At 29.8% G+C, this 15,393-nt stretch overlaps 1 protein-coding gene across 2 annotated transcripts in view; it reads left to right on the top strand.

The window, feature by feature from the left end:
* The window catches only part of LOC127706468 (GTPase HRas), a 32,992-nt gene extending 20,084 nt beyond the window's left edge, over nt 1-12,908 (top strand). For both annotated transcript variants that reach the window (XM_052211098.1, XM_052211097.1), the window contains exons 5-8: nt 47-149; nt 4,822-4,861; nt 6,659-6,819; nt 8,275-12,908. In XM_052211098.1, coding sequence (XP_052067058.1) covers nt 47-149; nt 4,822-4,861; nt 6,659-6,819; nt 8,275-8,331 — 361 coding nt within the window. In that variant the 3' untranslated portion in view covers nt 8,332-12,908. The remainder of the gene's footprint in view (nt 1-46; nt 150-4,821; nt 4,862-6,658; nt 6,820-8,274) is intronic.
* The last annotated feature ends 2,485 nt before the right edge of the window (nt 12,909-15,393 follow it).

The following is a 15,393-nucleotide window of genomic DNA, read 5'->3' as shown; positions in this document are numbered from 1 at the left end:
TTTCACTATTATGAAGTTTGTGTTATATTTTATTTTATTTCTTCAGTGCTATGAGGGATCAGTATATGAGAACAGGAGAAGGATTCCTTTGTGTATTTGCTGTAAATAATACAAAATCATTTGAAGACATTAATCAGTATCGAGAACAGGTAGATTATGTTATTATTTAATTTAGACAGCTGAGATTCTGTCAAACTTGTAACTAAAGATAAATATAAGTTTTGCTTTATTGCGAACCCAATGAAAGTTTTCCACAGTGCCATCTCTATCTTGACCAGGTATTTAAACTTTTGCAAGTTCACCTGTCCTATTGAATAGATACAATAGCTATTGTTCTCTGTGTAGTTTATTCTCTGGGACCTTTAAATTTCTTCTAAGAGAAATCTATCATTCATTGATTAAATTACCTGAGTAAAAAAAATTTCTTATATATAGACAAAAATACTGTTTTTATACTCATTAATTGCATGTGATGATGTAGTTATTCAATATTAATAATATATTTTCATTCAGTTTAATATAAACATTGATTCAATCATAAAAATTTGATTTCTGACAAAACTTTCAGCATTGTTCCTTTTAAAAAAAAATTTGTTTGACATGAATAAGAACTTGAAAATAATGATGTTTCAAATTAAGATCTTCTTAAATGTATTCTATAACTAAACAAAAAAAAATCAAATTTCAATAGGAACATTGATAAAACTTTTGTTAGAAATCAACTTTTTATGATTGAATCAATGTTTATATTAAACTGAATGAAAATATATTATTAATATTGAATAAATACATCAGCACACGCAATTAATGAGTATAAAAAAAGTATTTTTGTCTATATATAAGAATTTTTTTTTACACAGGTAATTTAATCAATGAATGATAGATTTCTCTTAGAAGAAATTTAAAGGTCCCAGTGAATAAACTACACAGAGAAAAATAGCTATTGTATTCATTCAATAGGACAGGTGAACTTGCAAAAGTTTAAATACCTGGTCAAGATAGAGATGGCACTGTGGAAAACTTTCATTGGGTTCGCAATAAAATCAATCAAATCTGATTGCTGTCCATTTATTATCCATGCTTAGAAGTAAAGTGAACAGTTTTCACCCATTATTTCACATCTTTGATTATTGGTCCAAGTAACATTATTTCACATCTTAAGATTATATTTTGTTATAATATTATCTATCATCAATTTATTTATTCGGATGACATTTTTTTAAGTTTACAAATTCAATGATTTTTTAATCTTACTTCTATTTATCTGACTTATTCTTTATTTTTCAGTATTTCTTTGAAGAAGAAAAAAACATATTACAAATAAACATTGTATTGAATTATTTTTTTTTTAATATTATACTTAAACATTGTAAGAAACATGTTTTCTTAAAAAAATAAAATACAGGTAAATCTTAGGTGAATTTTTAATTAACCTTGATTGTTATAAAAACAAACTATTTATCAAAACATCTATTGTTATTTGCATGTGGGAATAGAAGGAATAGTGATTTTTATTGCGAACCCAATGAAAGTTTTCCACAGTGCCATCTCTATCTTGACCAGGTATTTAAACTTTTGCAAGTTCACCTGTCCTATTGAATGAATACAATAGCTATTTTTCTCTGTGTGGTTTATTCACTGGGACCTTTAAATTTCTTCTAAGAGAAATCTATCACTCATTGATTAATTTACCTGAGTAAAAAAAAATTCTTATAAAAAGACAAAAATACTTTTTTTATACTGAATAACTGCGTGTGATGATGTATTTATTCAATATTAATAATATATTTTCATTCAGTTTAATATAAACATTGATTCAATCATAAAAAGTTGATTTCAAACAAAAGTTTTATCAATGTTCCTATTGAAATTTGATTTTTTTTTGTCTAGTTATAGTATACATTTAAGAAGATCTTAATTAGAACATCATAATTTTCAAGTTTTTATTCATATCAAACAAATTTTTTTTTAAAAGGAACAATGTTGAAAGTTTTGTCAGAAATCAACTTTTTATGATTGAATCAATGTTTATATTAAACTGAATGAAAATATATTATTAATATTGAGCACACGCAATTAATGAGTATAAAAAAAGTATTTTTGTCTATATATAAGAATTTTTTTTTACACAGGTAATTTAATCAATGAATGAAAGATTTCTCTTAGAAGAAATTTAAAGGTCCCAGTGAATAAACTACACAGAGAAAAATAGCTATTGTATTCATTCAATAGGACAGGTGAACTTGCAAAAGTTTAAATACCTGGTCAAGATAGAGATGGCACTGTGGAAAACTTTCATTGGGTTTGCAATAACAGATGCTAAGGTACCATATAACTGGAATGTATAGAATGTTTATTGCTTAACACCTTGGGCTATCTATCAAGATACAAAACACCAATTAAATCTCATATATAATATATTGTCTTGCCAAGAATGTCATTGTTTTTGTCCCCCGCGCCATCCGTTGATGGGGACATAGAAATACCTGACGGACATCTGTCCGTCTGTGTGTCTGTCTCTCCGGTCTTGTTAGCACTCTCATGTGTTCAATTTTTGCCAGAGTTTATGAAACTTATTTGATAGGTTTATATCAGCAATGTCTAGAACAACTTCGAATATCAGTACCGATGAAGTATTTTTAAGAGTTATGCTCTTGGAAACATTAATTATATGGAAAATTGCATCGTTAGCGCTCTCATTTGTACAATTCTTGCCAGATTTTTATGAAACTTATATTGTAGATTTATATCAGCAATGTCTTGGACGAGTTAAAAAATCAGTGCCGATCAATTATTTTTAAAAAGAGTTATGCCCTTGGAAACATTAATTATATAGGAAATTGCATCTTTAGTGCTCTCATGTGTATAAGTCTTGCAATTTTTTTTATGAAACTCATATCATAGCTTTAGCTTATTAGCAATGTCTTGGATGAGTTTGAAAATCAGTGCCCATCAATTATTTATTAAGGAGTTATGGCCCTTGGAAATATTAACTATGTTGGAAATTGCATTGCATTTGCTCTCAAGCCTTCATTTCTCTAAGATATTTTCAAAAAGTTATAAAGAACAAAAAAAAGTTTTCATTTTAGTTATTGTCCTTGGACCATGGTCAGATAAAATATGTGCAAAAAAAAACATTGAAACTCTGTTCTTTTATTTAATTTTTCCATGACTTACAGAAAATCTTGTGGCCATGTTACTGTTTTGTATTATATATACATGTACTAGTTTGAGCATATGACTGACACAAAGAAAAAAAAATATATATTCTAACAGTTTGAAATTTTCAGGTCTATTGTAATGTATTTATATATAATTAGGTCATCTGAATTACATACGATGAGTGTTTTCCTCAATATCAGATTGTCTTTTACTTTTCTATCAAAAATAAGAAGTAAAAACTCACTATGTTATCTCTATGGTCTACTTTTTAAAAGCTTGCTACTTATATTTAATATTGTGTAGTGTTTAGTTTTCCATTGAAGTGCAGAACTTAAGAAACTTTTTATAAGTCATAAGTTGTAAAAAAGAATATACCAGAAGATATTATTATGGAACTTTAATTACCCAATAATTTAGAGACAACAAAAGTCCATCATGGCATAGACTAATAGTATTTTGAATCATAAACTAACAACTCCACTAAATGTATGATATCAGGTTTCGAAAATCGTCTGAAAAAAAATACTCATGATTCATATTGATTTCAGTATTTTTAAAAATTAACGTTAACATTTTTAAATGCCCATGCAGCAGCGGAGGGGGCATTTAGTGTTACCCTTGTCCATCCGTACGAAAATTACCTTTAGTTTGCCCCACCAAATGTTATGAAACTCATACACAGTGCTTATTACCATAAAACACAGATCAAGTTCGAATTTGGGTGATGTCACTTGTACAGTACTCTAATTATGTCGCTTTGTAATGTTATATGCAAGCTGGGGCATCATCTGTGTCCCATGAACGCATTGATTCTCCATATATTTGGGAATAATTCCTGTGATAAACCAGATGGAATGTAAAGTAAATTTATACACTTGAGATACCGAACAATATGTTTACCGAGTTGTTTACTTGCAGCAACCACACCTACATTTTGTGTATTGTCTGGCTGCAGTGTGATGAATATATATAGATTATTAACAAGTCTAAATTGAAAACAACGTTCAAACCTATGGTTGAGTTGGATAAAAACCGCAATTTTTACACATGTGCATGCAAAACAAATTTCTTGGTAGAGGGGTCTAAATACAGCACAAACAACATTTTCCAAAAGACCAAAAAAGTGAAAAAGTATATTTTAACAAAATGCATTTGACTAGCAGGTCGAACAACTGATGTTCTTAAACCCTGCTGACTGCCATTGGCGATTGCCAAATAAACAGATCACCAGATGTAACAAAATGGATCTTATTATTAATTGATTACCAAACAGAAAACAATAAACCTGCGGAAAAGATGGTATACCGCAAACATGAGGTACAAAAATTTGTACACCATATCTGGATTTCGACAATTAATGTCTCTTCAGTGATGTTAGGAATCGAAACGGTATTTGGAAGGCCATATGATTTACCTCAATTTAGGATAGACTCTTGAATTTTGAAAGAGTCGAAATAGGATGAACGGATCATATAAACCCGAAGGCAAATATGATACAAGCCCAAACGAAAAATTATAAACAAGTCTAAATTATATAGATAATGTATATATTACATGATCATGAAATAGACTTTTGGAAACTTGAATTGTTAAAGTTAAAATACATTAATTGAGGAATACCTTTTATAACTATTTACCCTTTACATGTACTTTTTTCAGATCAAAAGAGTAAAAGATGCAGATGAAGTGCCAATGGTCTGTAAGTATATCAGTCATAATGACTGTAAACAAAGTTATTTTATGTGTATTTGTGTATTGGAAAAGTAGTGCCAGGAAAATAAAGACAAATTTTGTATTCATGACAGTTCATGCATTTTCATTTTTCTAACACTGTAACAATTCATTTGTTTCTTGTTTCTGACTTATACAGTAAGATTTATAATGAATCAGGACAGTGATTGCTAATATATATATCTAGATTAGTAAGTTTTATTTAACCTTCTAATTGAGTGGTTGGGGGTGGTTATACCTAAACATGTAAGAAAGCATCTCCCACTTAAATGATATTGATAAAATGGGATACAATTTCGTGCAAATCTTTACAGAGAATGATATTTTTTATGGTATATAAGTCAGATGTACATATTTTAAGATTGTTATGCCCCGCCGTAGCGGAGGGGGCATTAAGTTTTACCCTTGTCTGTCTATACGTACGTACGGCCGAACGTCCCAAAATTGGTTTCCTTTCTCTAACTTAAGTTTGCCTTAACCAAATGTTATGAAACTTATACACAATGCTTATTAGCACAAAACACAGATCAAGTTCGAATTTTGGTGGCGTCACTTTTACCGTTCTAGAGTTATGCCCCTTTACAGATGGAAGAATTGCTGAATTTTTCGTTTCCGTTCTCTTACTTTAGTTTGCCTCAACCAAATGTTTTGAAACTTATACACAATGCTTATTACCACAAAACACAGATCAAGTTTGAATTTTGGTGGCATCACTGTAACAGTTCTAGAGTTGTGCCCCTTTACAAATGGAAAAATTGCTGAATTTTTTGTTTCCGTTCTCCAACTTTAGTTTGCCTTAACCAAATGTTATGAAACTTATACACAATGCTTATTACCACAAAACACAGATCAAATTTGAATTTTGGTTGCGTCACTTTTACCATTCTAGAGTAATGCCCCTTTACAAATTTCAAAATTCCTGAAATATTTGTTTCTGTTCTCTAACTTCAGTTTGCCTCAACCAAATGTTATGAGACTTATGCACAATGCTAATTACCACAAAAAACAGATAAAGATTGAATTTTCATGGCGTCACTTCTACTGTTCTAGAGTTATGCCCTTAAAAAATGGAAAAATTGCTGAATTTTTCGTTTCTGTTTTCCTCATGCTTGAAGATATTGATTTGATATTTGGCGTATCCTTTCCGTTCTCTAACTTCAGTTTGCCTCAACCAAATGTTATGAAACTTATACACAATACTCATTACCACAAAACTCAGATCAAGTACAAATTTGGGTAGCGTCACTTTTATGGTTCTTGATTAATGTCCCTTTATAACTAATTATTATATATTTAATTGATCCAATTTTTTGTGTACTATACATATGTGGATATCTATTTTTCTTTTTTTTCTTTTTGGGCTGCTTGTTTGTTATCTATATCAACCACACTTGCAATAAAATGCATTAGTATTAAAAAAAACAACATACTATAGATTCTTTATCTACGTATTCTTTAAGAACTTAAATAGTTCTCGTTTAACTTTTTTTTTTTTTTTATCTCATTGTTTGTATTGTATTATGAAAAAATTATTGATGTTGTAATGTTTATGCCCTTTGGGGCCCATAATTGGAAATAAAATATCTTATCTTAAAAAAAAAAAAAAATATCTTATCTTATTACATTATATGCAAGCGGGGGCATCATCTGTGTCCCATGGACACATTCCCCATTTATTCTTGTTATATATACCTGGGATGTGTTAAACAACAAGAAAAACCTGAAAAATATGCATTATCTATAACTTATTTTCATTTATTTTCAGTGGTAGGAAATAAAGTAGATTTACCGACACGGACAGTAGATGCAAAGCAAGCAAGGCCAGTAGCCGATAGTTATAATATACCATATGTAGAGACCTCAGCCAAAACAAGACAGGGTGTTGATGATGCTTTTTATACTCTAGTGAGAGAAATTAGAAAATATGTAAGTCAAGTTATTTAAGAACGTAGCTACTTTTATCTTGAATACATTATTGCTGTCTATAAAGTAAACATTCTCAAGATGTCCAAATCTCCATAGTAAATGTAAAAGGTTAAAAAAATCAAACCCTAAAATTTATAAGCAATTAGTAAAGCTTTTTGTATACTGTAATTACCTCTTTGTCCATAATTCTTGTTCTCATGGAAGAAGACTTTGTATATTTGATTAACTTGTGTGCCACATGTGGAGCAGGATCTGCTGACCCTTCCAGAGCACCTGAGATCACCCCCAGTTTTTTGTGGGGTTCATGCTGCTCAGTCTTTAGTTTTCTATGTTCTGTTTTATATACTGTTGTTTGTCTGTTGGTCTTTTTCTTTTTTTACCATGGCGTTGTCAGTTAATTTTCGACTTATGAGTTTGAATGTTTAAGTAAATAAAGTATGTTAAAACTAATCTTTTAAACTGGCTTAACTCCTTCTTACTTCTGTGATTACAGTGTACTGAGATGTGCATGCAGCAAATTAATTCCTGCAAGACTCTTTAAGGGCAGACAGTTTTAACTAATGTATATGATTAATGATATTCATCTTTTGGCCTTTTTGATTTTCTGTCCAGTTTATGCAAATGTTGAAATAATATTTAATGTATGCATTGTCTTATATATTGTATTGTTAATTATTAAATGAAAAAGACTTCATAAGTCTGTTTGACTTGTGTCTTATCAATAGTGTTGATGCAAGTTAAATATGTTTAAACTACATTGTAAATCTGTGATATGATACCTACTTTGTAAGTCCAAGTCTTCCAAAAGCATCTGGTAAAATTCCATCAAATATTCACACCAGGATAGTACACCATATGAAGAGACGATTGATGAAGTAAAATAAATCTGGACTTGCATCTGATAGGGATATTGAAGGAATGACTGTAATATTTTTTCTGTCTATGAAGAAATAACATCAAAAATGTGGTGCACAATGAATAACCTGCGTAGCGTAGCAGGTTATTTAAAAGTCTGCACAACATTTTTAAGGTTATTTCGATTAGACAGAAAAAATATTAGTCTTTTCTTATAATTTGATTCTTATTCCATTTTTAAGGAGTAAATTATGAAAAAATGTTCATGAAGTCACAGTCACATGACAAAATTATGTCTATGAGCTGATAGATAAAAAACTTTCAGCCAATCAGAAGATGTGTTACATTTGTACATCCAAAATTATATTATAACTAAAATACACCAATTTATTTTTCCCTGTGTTATTGACCTTGTAAAGGTAAAATTTCAGAGGATTTTTATGAAGCTTCACACCTAACAAACTACACCATGTGGTGGTATGCATGAAAAATAATAAGCTAGGACTGACCATGAAAATACATTGTATAACTTATTACTTGATAAAGTTCAGATTTATCATTCAATTTTTGTATTATTTATGTTTTACCTTTATTTTACAGAAAGAAAGAAAAGGTCCAAAGAAAGGAAAAAAGAAGCCAAGGTGCTTATTAATATGAAGACAAGAACATTTTAAATTTTTTCTGTCATTTTTGTAACATTTTTTGTAATATTATGTTTAACAGCTGTAATCTGTTCCTCAATATTGATTTGAGGGATTTTGAGTTTTATAAGAGAAAAATATTTATTTCGGGGGCATTTTAAAATAAAAAATGACAATTTTGTCTGCAGGCACTGTACTCAGTTTTCGTTATCTCATAGCATAATATCATTTGCACATATATATGTTAATACATTTGGGTTATTTTTCTAAGGGAAATATAGGTGCCTCGGTGGCTGTGTGGTCTAAGTAGTTCATCTACAGCAATCACTAGCCAGTCAACACTGAGGTTGTGAGTAAGACCCCTGCATGTGGCAAGTGCTTTCAAGTCTAATCTTTATTGACTAAGATTGCCAGTTTTCCGGCCAAAGGTCCATAGTTCTCTCTGGGCACTTCATCTTCCTCCGACAATTGAACTGGCCGCCACGATACAGCCAATAGTGCTGAAAGTGGCCTTAAACACCAATAATCAATTATAAGAAAATAAGGGGGAAATGTTCACATATAAAAATGTTAACATTTACATGAGAAGAATACTGCCTAGTATCAGTAAAATCTCGTAAAGCAAAGTTTAAATATTTATTCAATGAATTACATTTGTGGGTATGGTTAGTTTCTAGATAGTTTACTCCTTTGTGAATATTTATAACAGAGCACCTTTTTGCACTAGTCCATACTGTGTAACTAGTCATGTGTCTGTAGTGACGTCCTGTGTCCCTCATTTGTAAATCATCACTTCAGCTTTTGAGTTTTCAAGATTTATATGGGAAATAGATACATATAAGTAAGGTCTTGTCAACTTTAGAATCTATAGGGGATTATCTGAAAATAATTTGTTCAAAGTATTAAAACAAGAATCTTCTCAAATTTAACACAATTTTATTGTTTTTAAGAAAGTAAGGATATTGTTTTAATGAAATATTTTTGATAGGACAAAATCAGTTGAAGCATAGTACGGGCAGACATTCAATTTTTATAGCTAATTAGCATATGCATTAGGTCTCAAATTTAGGTGCATTGTTGCTTTTATGAATGAAGTACACAAGATAATATCATAAATTGTGTATGTCTTGTAGGTGAATGTTGCACATTCATAAAGAAAATAATATTTGACATACATGTTCATGTATATTTTCACCTAAGGTAGATAAAATTCCAGTTACACATACAAATCATAAAACATTGATTTATTATAAGGCAAAAAAACTATGTGAACAATGGCACAAATATTTTTCTTGTATTTTGTTTTTTGTTGGTACCATTTTGGTTTTAATATGTGAATAATTTGTACTTGTGTAGAAGTAGTAACCTTACTGATCCACACAGAGCAAGAAAAGGGCAAATTTATGAGGTCCAGTGACCAAAACATTTAAAAAATTGGACCAAAACATTAAAAAAATTGTTTTTGATGTTATTGTAATTAGTAACCAATAAAATAATGGGTTTTATATTTTTATTTACATAACTTATATTTGCACAACATGGTAATACATGTACATTTATTTAACCCACTTTTTCAAATTGATTTAAACATAATGAAATTTAGATTGTTAATATTTTACTCTTAATCTTCTAAAATATCAGTCAAATTAATGACTTTTCTTTAATTTTATATTTATAACTTATATGTACATCAGGTAGTTTTTTAATTAGAAACATATTAATCTAGACTCATTATTGACACGAAAAAAGTTTTTTTCTATCTGCTTCAATAGCATTTATTTTTTTTAGTAGCATTTAATTTGATTTGGATATTCTTATTTTAATTAGCTGTTTCAAAATATTGTTATATAGAAGTAGAATTTTTATACCATAATTAATTTACAATAGTTAATTGGAATGAGCCCAGGTTATGATATATAGGCCTTTTTTTGTACTTGAAAATTTAACTGTTGCTAGTTTTGGCAATATTAAAAATGAATGGTTAATATAATTACATGTATTTAAAAACATTGAATTGTTTTAGTAATATTTCTTCTCTTTCTGGTTCTGGTTCTTATAATTGTACGTGAAAATGTATCCCCGATAATGACAATTCAATAATTACTGTGAAAGTTAGCCAATTAGCACCTGTTGGGTAGTATTTCTTTCTAATGATGTGGTAATACCAAAACATATGAAACCATTGACCACATGCAGCCTGAAACAAATTGGCTATTTTTAGTTCAGAGTAGTTTGTTGAACTGTTAAAAAAGCCAAATAAGCTTTTTTCTTATATTAGGTGTTATACAGAATCAGCTGTTGTTAGTTTATATAGAAATAATTTACTGCAACCCAGTGGGCTCTTCTTTTTGTAGAATTTGATTTATATTTATATTCAATTTGTATTTTTCTAAGACTGACCTTCTGAATTAAATTTTCCAACCTTTTTTTTTTATATTTGTTCTCATGTTTAAATTTTGTATATATTGGATTAAAGTTCAAAATTTCTTTAAATCATATAAGAATAGATACAATTAAAAATAATATTAATATCTACATATGAACTGTTCTATACCACAATTGTGCTATGTAGACAGTCAGTTTGTATTGACTGTAAAAAACATTTGTAAATATATAAGAATTTCTTATAACTTTAATAAAATGTTTTGAATTTGATAAGTTTATGTGGTTTTTGCATTGATCCAAAATTTAAAAATTAAAAAAAAAAATACCATCTTTTGAATAGTTAAGAAGTGTCTCAATACAAGAGGAGCGACCATGCAGTGTCTTGGATAGAAATTTTCTTGATACATAGTAAGAAACAGATATAAAGGCTGGACAAGGACTTGGCATTTCTACAGATTTCCAAGTCTCAGATTTTTTTTAACTGATGATTTATTGTTATTCCATATATATGAAAAGATCATGTATACATTACTAACTTTTTTAGGCAAACCAATTGAAATAGAATGATCACTTAATTGATTAACATAATTAAAAACCTCTAAAACACTTGCCTTTTGTTCCACAAATAAAGATCCTTTTAATCCTGAGGTTCGAGTTTTTCACATTTTGTAAAATCAGAATAATGATGACAAGAGAAGACATTTTGATCTTCAGTATGTTTTTGGAAACATTTGTAAAGGTATTCACTTGTGAGTTGTTGAACTGGTTAAGAAAATGGCTTATATGACAGCTGTCAGAGGAAATTTAGGGATTGAAAAGCACTCTAATGTTGTGTCAATATTGAGCATGACACAAAATTCTTAAGAAAAAAGTACACTACTCAAATAGCTTTCATACAAAGAAATTTGATTTTAAATGTTTCAATTATTTTTCCTTGTGCTAATGAAGTTTAAAATTAAATGATTCATAGAATCTGTTTTATTACCAGTCTTCTGTATATACCTGTTAAGAAAAAGTCAGTTTAAAAAGAAAATGTAGGGGAAGTGTTAATCATAATTTTTATATTAATTTGTTGGATATGGTCTGTGGTTACATTGTAGTGTTATTTTATGTATGCACATATTTACATTGGAATATTTGTGGATGCACTGATATTTAAATGTGAAAGTATTTGTAATTATACATGTACTTTGTTTAATTCATCTATTTATCAGATGAAATCCCATGTATTGATTTATTTAGCTTTTGTATAGTGAAATGGTCATAGGTGTATTAATAATCTAATATCACTTTTGATAGTAACAATCCATAATTAGGGGAAGAAAATTCTGTATGTTAAGGTCACAATAAATTAATTTACCATCCTTAAGACTGCCTGTCCTCACTGCAATGGCCAAGTCCCAATTTTTATCAATTTTATTTTTGTTATCCTTGAAAACCATTTTGTACGAATCTACTTTCGCATTTTGCACATGTCTGAATGTTCATCTATTAGTCAGTTCTCTCCCTTAGATAACTTATATCAACATCTACTTATAAAACACGGAACAAATCTCAAATTGGTATCATTTTTTCTTGGGGGAAATCATTGTGATCTGTATTATGAAGTTTGTGATTACAGTCTAAATTGAGAAAAACATAGTAGTTTTATAGCCACCAGTTATTTAATGGGAAAATTATTCACAAATAAAAAACAGAAAGGAGTGAAATTCCGATTAAGCATGTTATCCTAATACCCTGCAAAAGGAAATCCTATCACCTACCCAATTTTTCTGGTGATGGGTGACTAAAAATCTGAAAATTAACATAATGTGGCCTTAATGGATTTGTTTTAGATTAAGTATTATTTTATTAAAACTAGCATAGATGAAAGAAAAAAAACTAAAATCTTAAAACTTTTCAATGTTCTCACAGAACTGTAACAACCATTTTTTTCCAACAATTTTACTTAAATATTTTTCTTAAAATTTGAAGAGAAGAAATAGAAAAAAGAGAAATGAGATCCAAATATTTATTTACTTATCTATTATCTCAATGTTGTCTTACTTATAAACTTTATAATTCATTTATATTTATCAACACAGAATACCTTTAAAAAATGATGACATCAGTGAAAAGAAGTGATTTGAGTGTTTTTGATATATTGTATATTTATGATCTGATTTGAGGATGTTCTATTACAGCTCAAATAAACATTCCTCATCATAATATCCATGTCAACTTTTTATTTTGTTCACAAGTTCCATGTTTAGTTGCAAAGACATATTTACAGTTGTATGAAAATTTGTCTGCCATTACTAAAGATCACACAAAATCAGGCAAAATAACATCATAATTTTAAAAAGTTATTGTTGCATGACATCAGAAGGTTATTCAGAGACATATCTAGGGTCATTTGGAGACAATTCAGCTAAATCCAGAAAGTGTTAGTTCGCCTATTGGAAAACAGGAAAAGGTGGTTAAATGGTAGGAGAAATGAGGTAAAAGTCAGTCCGACAGCAACCAATAATACTCAGATGCTAAAAATTATCTTCTAGAAGGACACAATGATGAATAGACACTCAATCCTATGGTGAATTATAGTTGTACTGCTACAAAATTTAGTGAAACAATTCATGAGAGATTAACAAAAATATTCAAATTTTAAATACTAAATATATTGAACGAACAGGCAACAAATACAGTAACAACAACTATGTAAGACAGACAGACAGAATGAGAAAAAATACAAGAGAAAACAAGAAAAATCCATCTAGAAAAAAAGACTAATAAATTATATTGGCACAAAATTGAGACAGAAACATGATAATACCATACAAAGATTTATACAAGCTTTCTGATGTCATTTGGTTTTTGTCGAGCCTGCGACTTCTGTCACAGAAAGCTCGACATAGGGATAGTGATTCAATGGCATTAACAAACTTTTTAACCGCTTTTAAATATTTCAGAAGGTGGAAGACCTGGATCCTTCATACTTTGTATATAGATGTCATATGTTATGAAGTTTCCGTCTGTCATATGTCCATTGTTCTTGACCTCATTTTAATGGTTCAGAGAATGCTTGAAAAAGTTATCATTTTTAGTATTCTTAATTTCTCTCTTATTGTGAGTAATAGGATAACTATATTTGGTATGTGCGTACCTTGCACGGTCCTTATGCCTGTCAGACAGTTTTCACTTGACCTCGACCTCATTTCATTGATCAGTGAACAAGGTTAAGTTTTCGTGGTCAAGTCCATATCTCAGATACTATAAGCAATAGGTCTACTATATATGGTGTATGGAATGAATGTAAGGTGTACATGTCCAACTGGCAGGTGTCATTTGACCTTGACCTCATTTTCATGGTTCAGTGGTTAAAGTTAAGTTTTTGTGTTTTAGTCTGTTTTTCTAGTACTGTATGTAATAGGTCAACTGTATTTGGTGTATGAAAGTATTATACGATGTACATGTCAGTCTGGCATGTTTTATTTGACCTTGACCTCATTTTTACAGTTCATTGCTCAATATTAATTTTTTGTTTTTATGCCCCCGCAGAAGAGGAGGGGGCATTAAGTTTTACCCTTGTCCGTCTGTCAGTACGTCCCAAAATTGGTTTCAGTTCTCTTACTTTAGTTTGCCTCAACCAAATGTTATCAAACTTATACACAATGCTTATTACCACAAAACACAGATCAAGTTTGAATTTTGGTGGCGTCACTTTAACAGTTCTAGAGTTATGCCCCTTTATAAATGGAAAAATTGCAAAATTTTTCATTTCCGTTCTCTAACTTAAGTTTGCCTCAACCAAATGTTATGAAACTTATACACAATGCTTATTACCACAGTACACTGATCAAGTTTGAATTTTGGTGGCATCACTTTTACTGTTCTAGAGTTATTCCCCTTTACAAATTGAAAAATTGCTAAATTTTTTATTTTTTTTGTTAAAATATCAATGATGTCATTGTTCAAGTAATTATTTTTAAATTGGAGTTATCTTCCTTTGTCCATGATTATAGTTGAATCAACTACAATCAAAGCTTTATACAATGCAATGTTTAATTTTGCCTTCCACTGATAAAACACAGATCAAGTTGGATTTGGGTGCTCATGGGTGCAGCTTGATACGACCGCAGAGGTCGAACCCTGAACAGTTGGGGCAAGTATGGACACAACATTCAAGCTTGATACAGCACTGAATTTGGATTGTGATTAAATATTTGACACAGCATAGGTTTCTGACACAGAATGAATGTGGTATAGGAACTTAAAAATTTTTAATTTACCTATTCAAACCATATCATTATTATTTGCTTTTATATATAAATCAGAAATAACCAATTTAAAATGGAAAATTTTAAAGACAAAAAAAGGAAAAAAAGGAAAAAAAAATCCCTCCCCCAAAGTTTTTGAACCCCTTATGATTCATCACCCCCAAACTCAATCCCAGCCTTCCCTTTGTGGTATAGTACCTTGCAGTACAATTTCAGAGAGATCCATACACTTGAACACAAGTTATTGTCTGGAAACTATAAAAATGCTTGTTTTTAGGCCCCTTTTTGGCCCCTTATTCCTAAACGATTAGGGCAATTACCCCCAAACTCAAACCCAGTTTTCCCTTTGTGATACGGAACCTTGTAGTACAATTTCATAATGATCCATACACTTACACACAAGTTATTGTCCTGAAACTAGAAAAATGCTTGTTTTT

Source organism: Mytilus californianus, unplaced genomic scaffold (genome assembly GCF_021869535.1).
Source record: "Mytilus californianus isolate M0D057914Y unplaced genomic scaffold, xbMytCali1.0.p SCAF_6, whole genome shotgun sequence".
NCBI classification, from domain to species: Eukaryota; Metazoa; Mollusca; class Bivalvia; order Mytilida; family Mytilidae; genus Mytilus; species Mytilus californianus.
The sequence above is the reverse complement of the archived record's forward strand: the minus strand, read 5'-3'. Positions and strand labels throughout refer to the sequence as shown.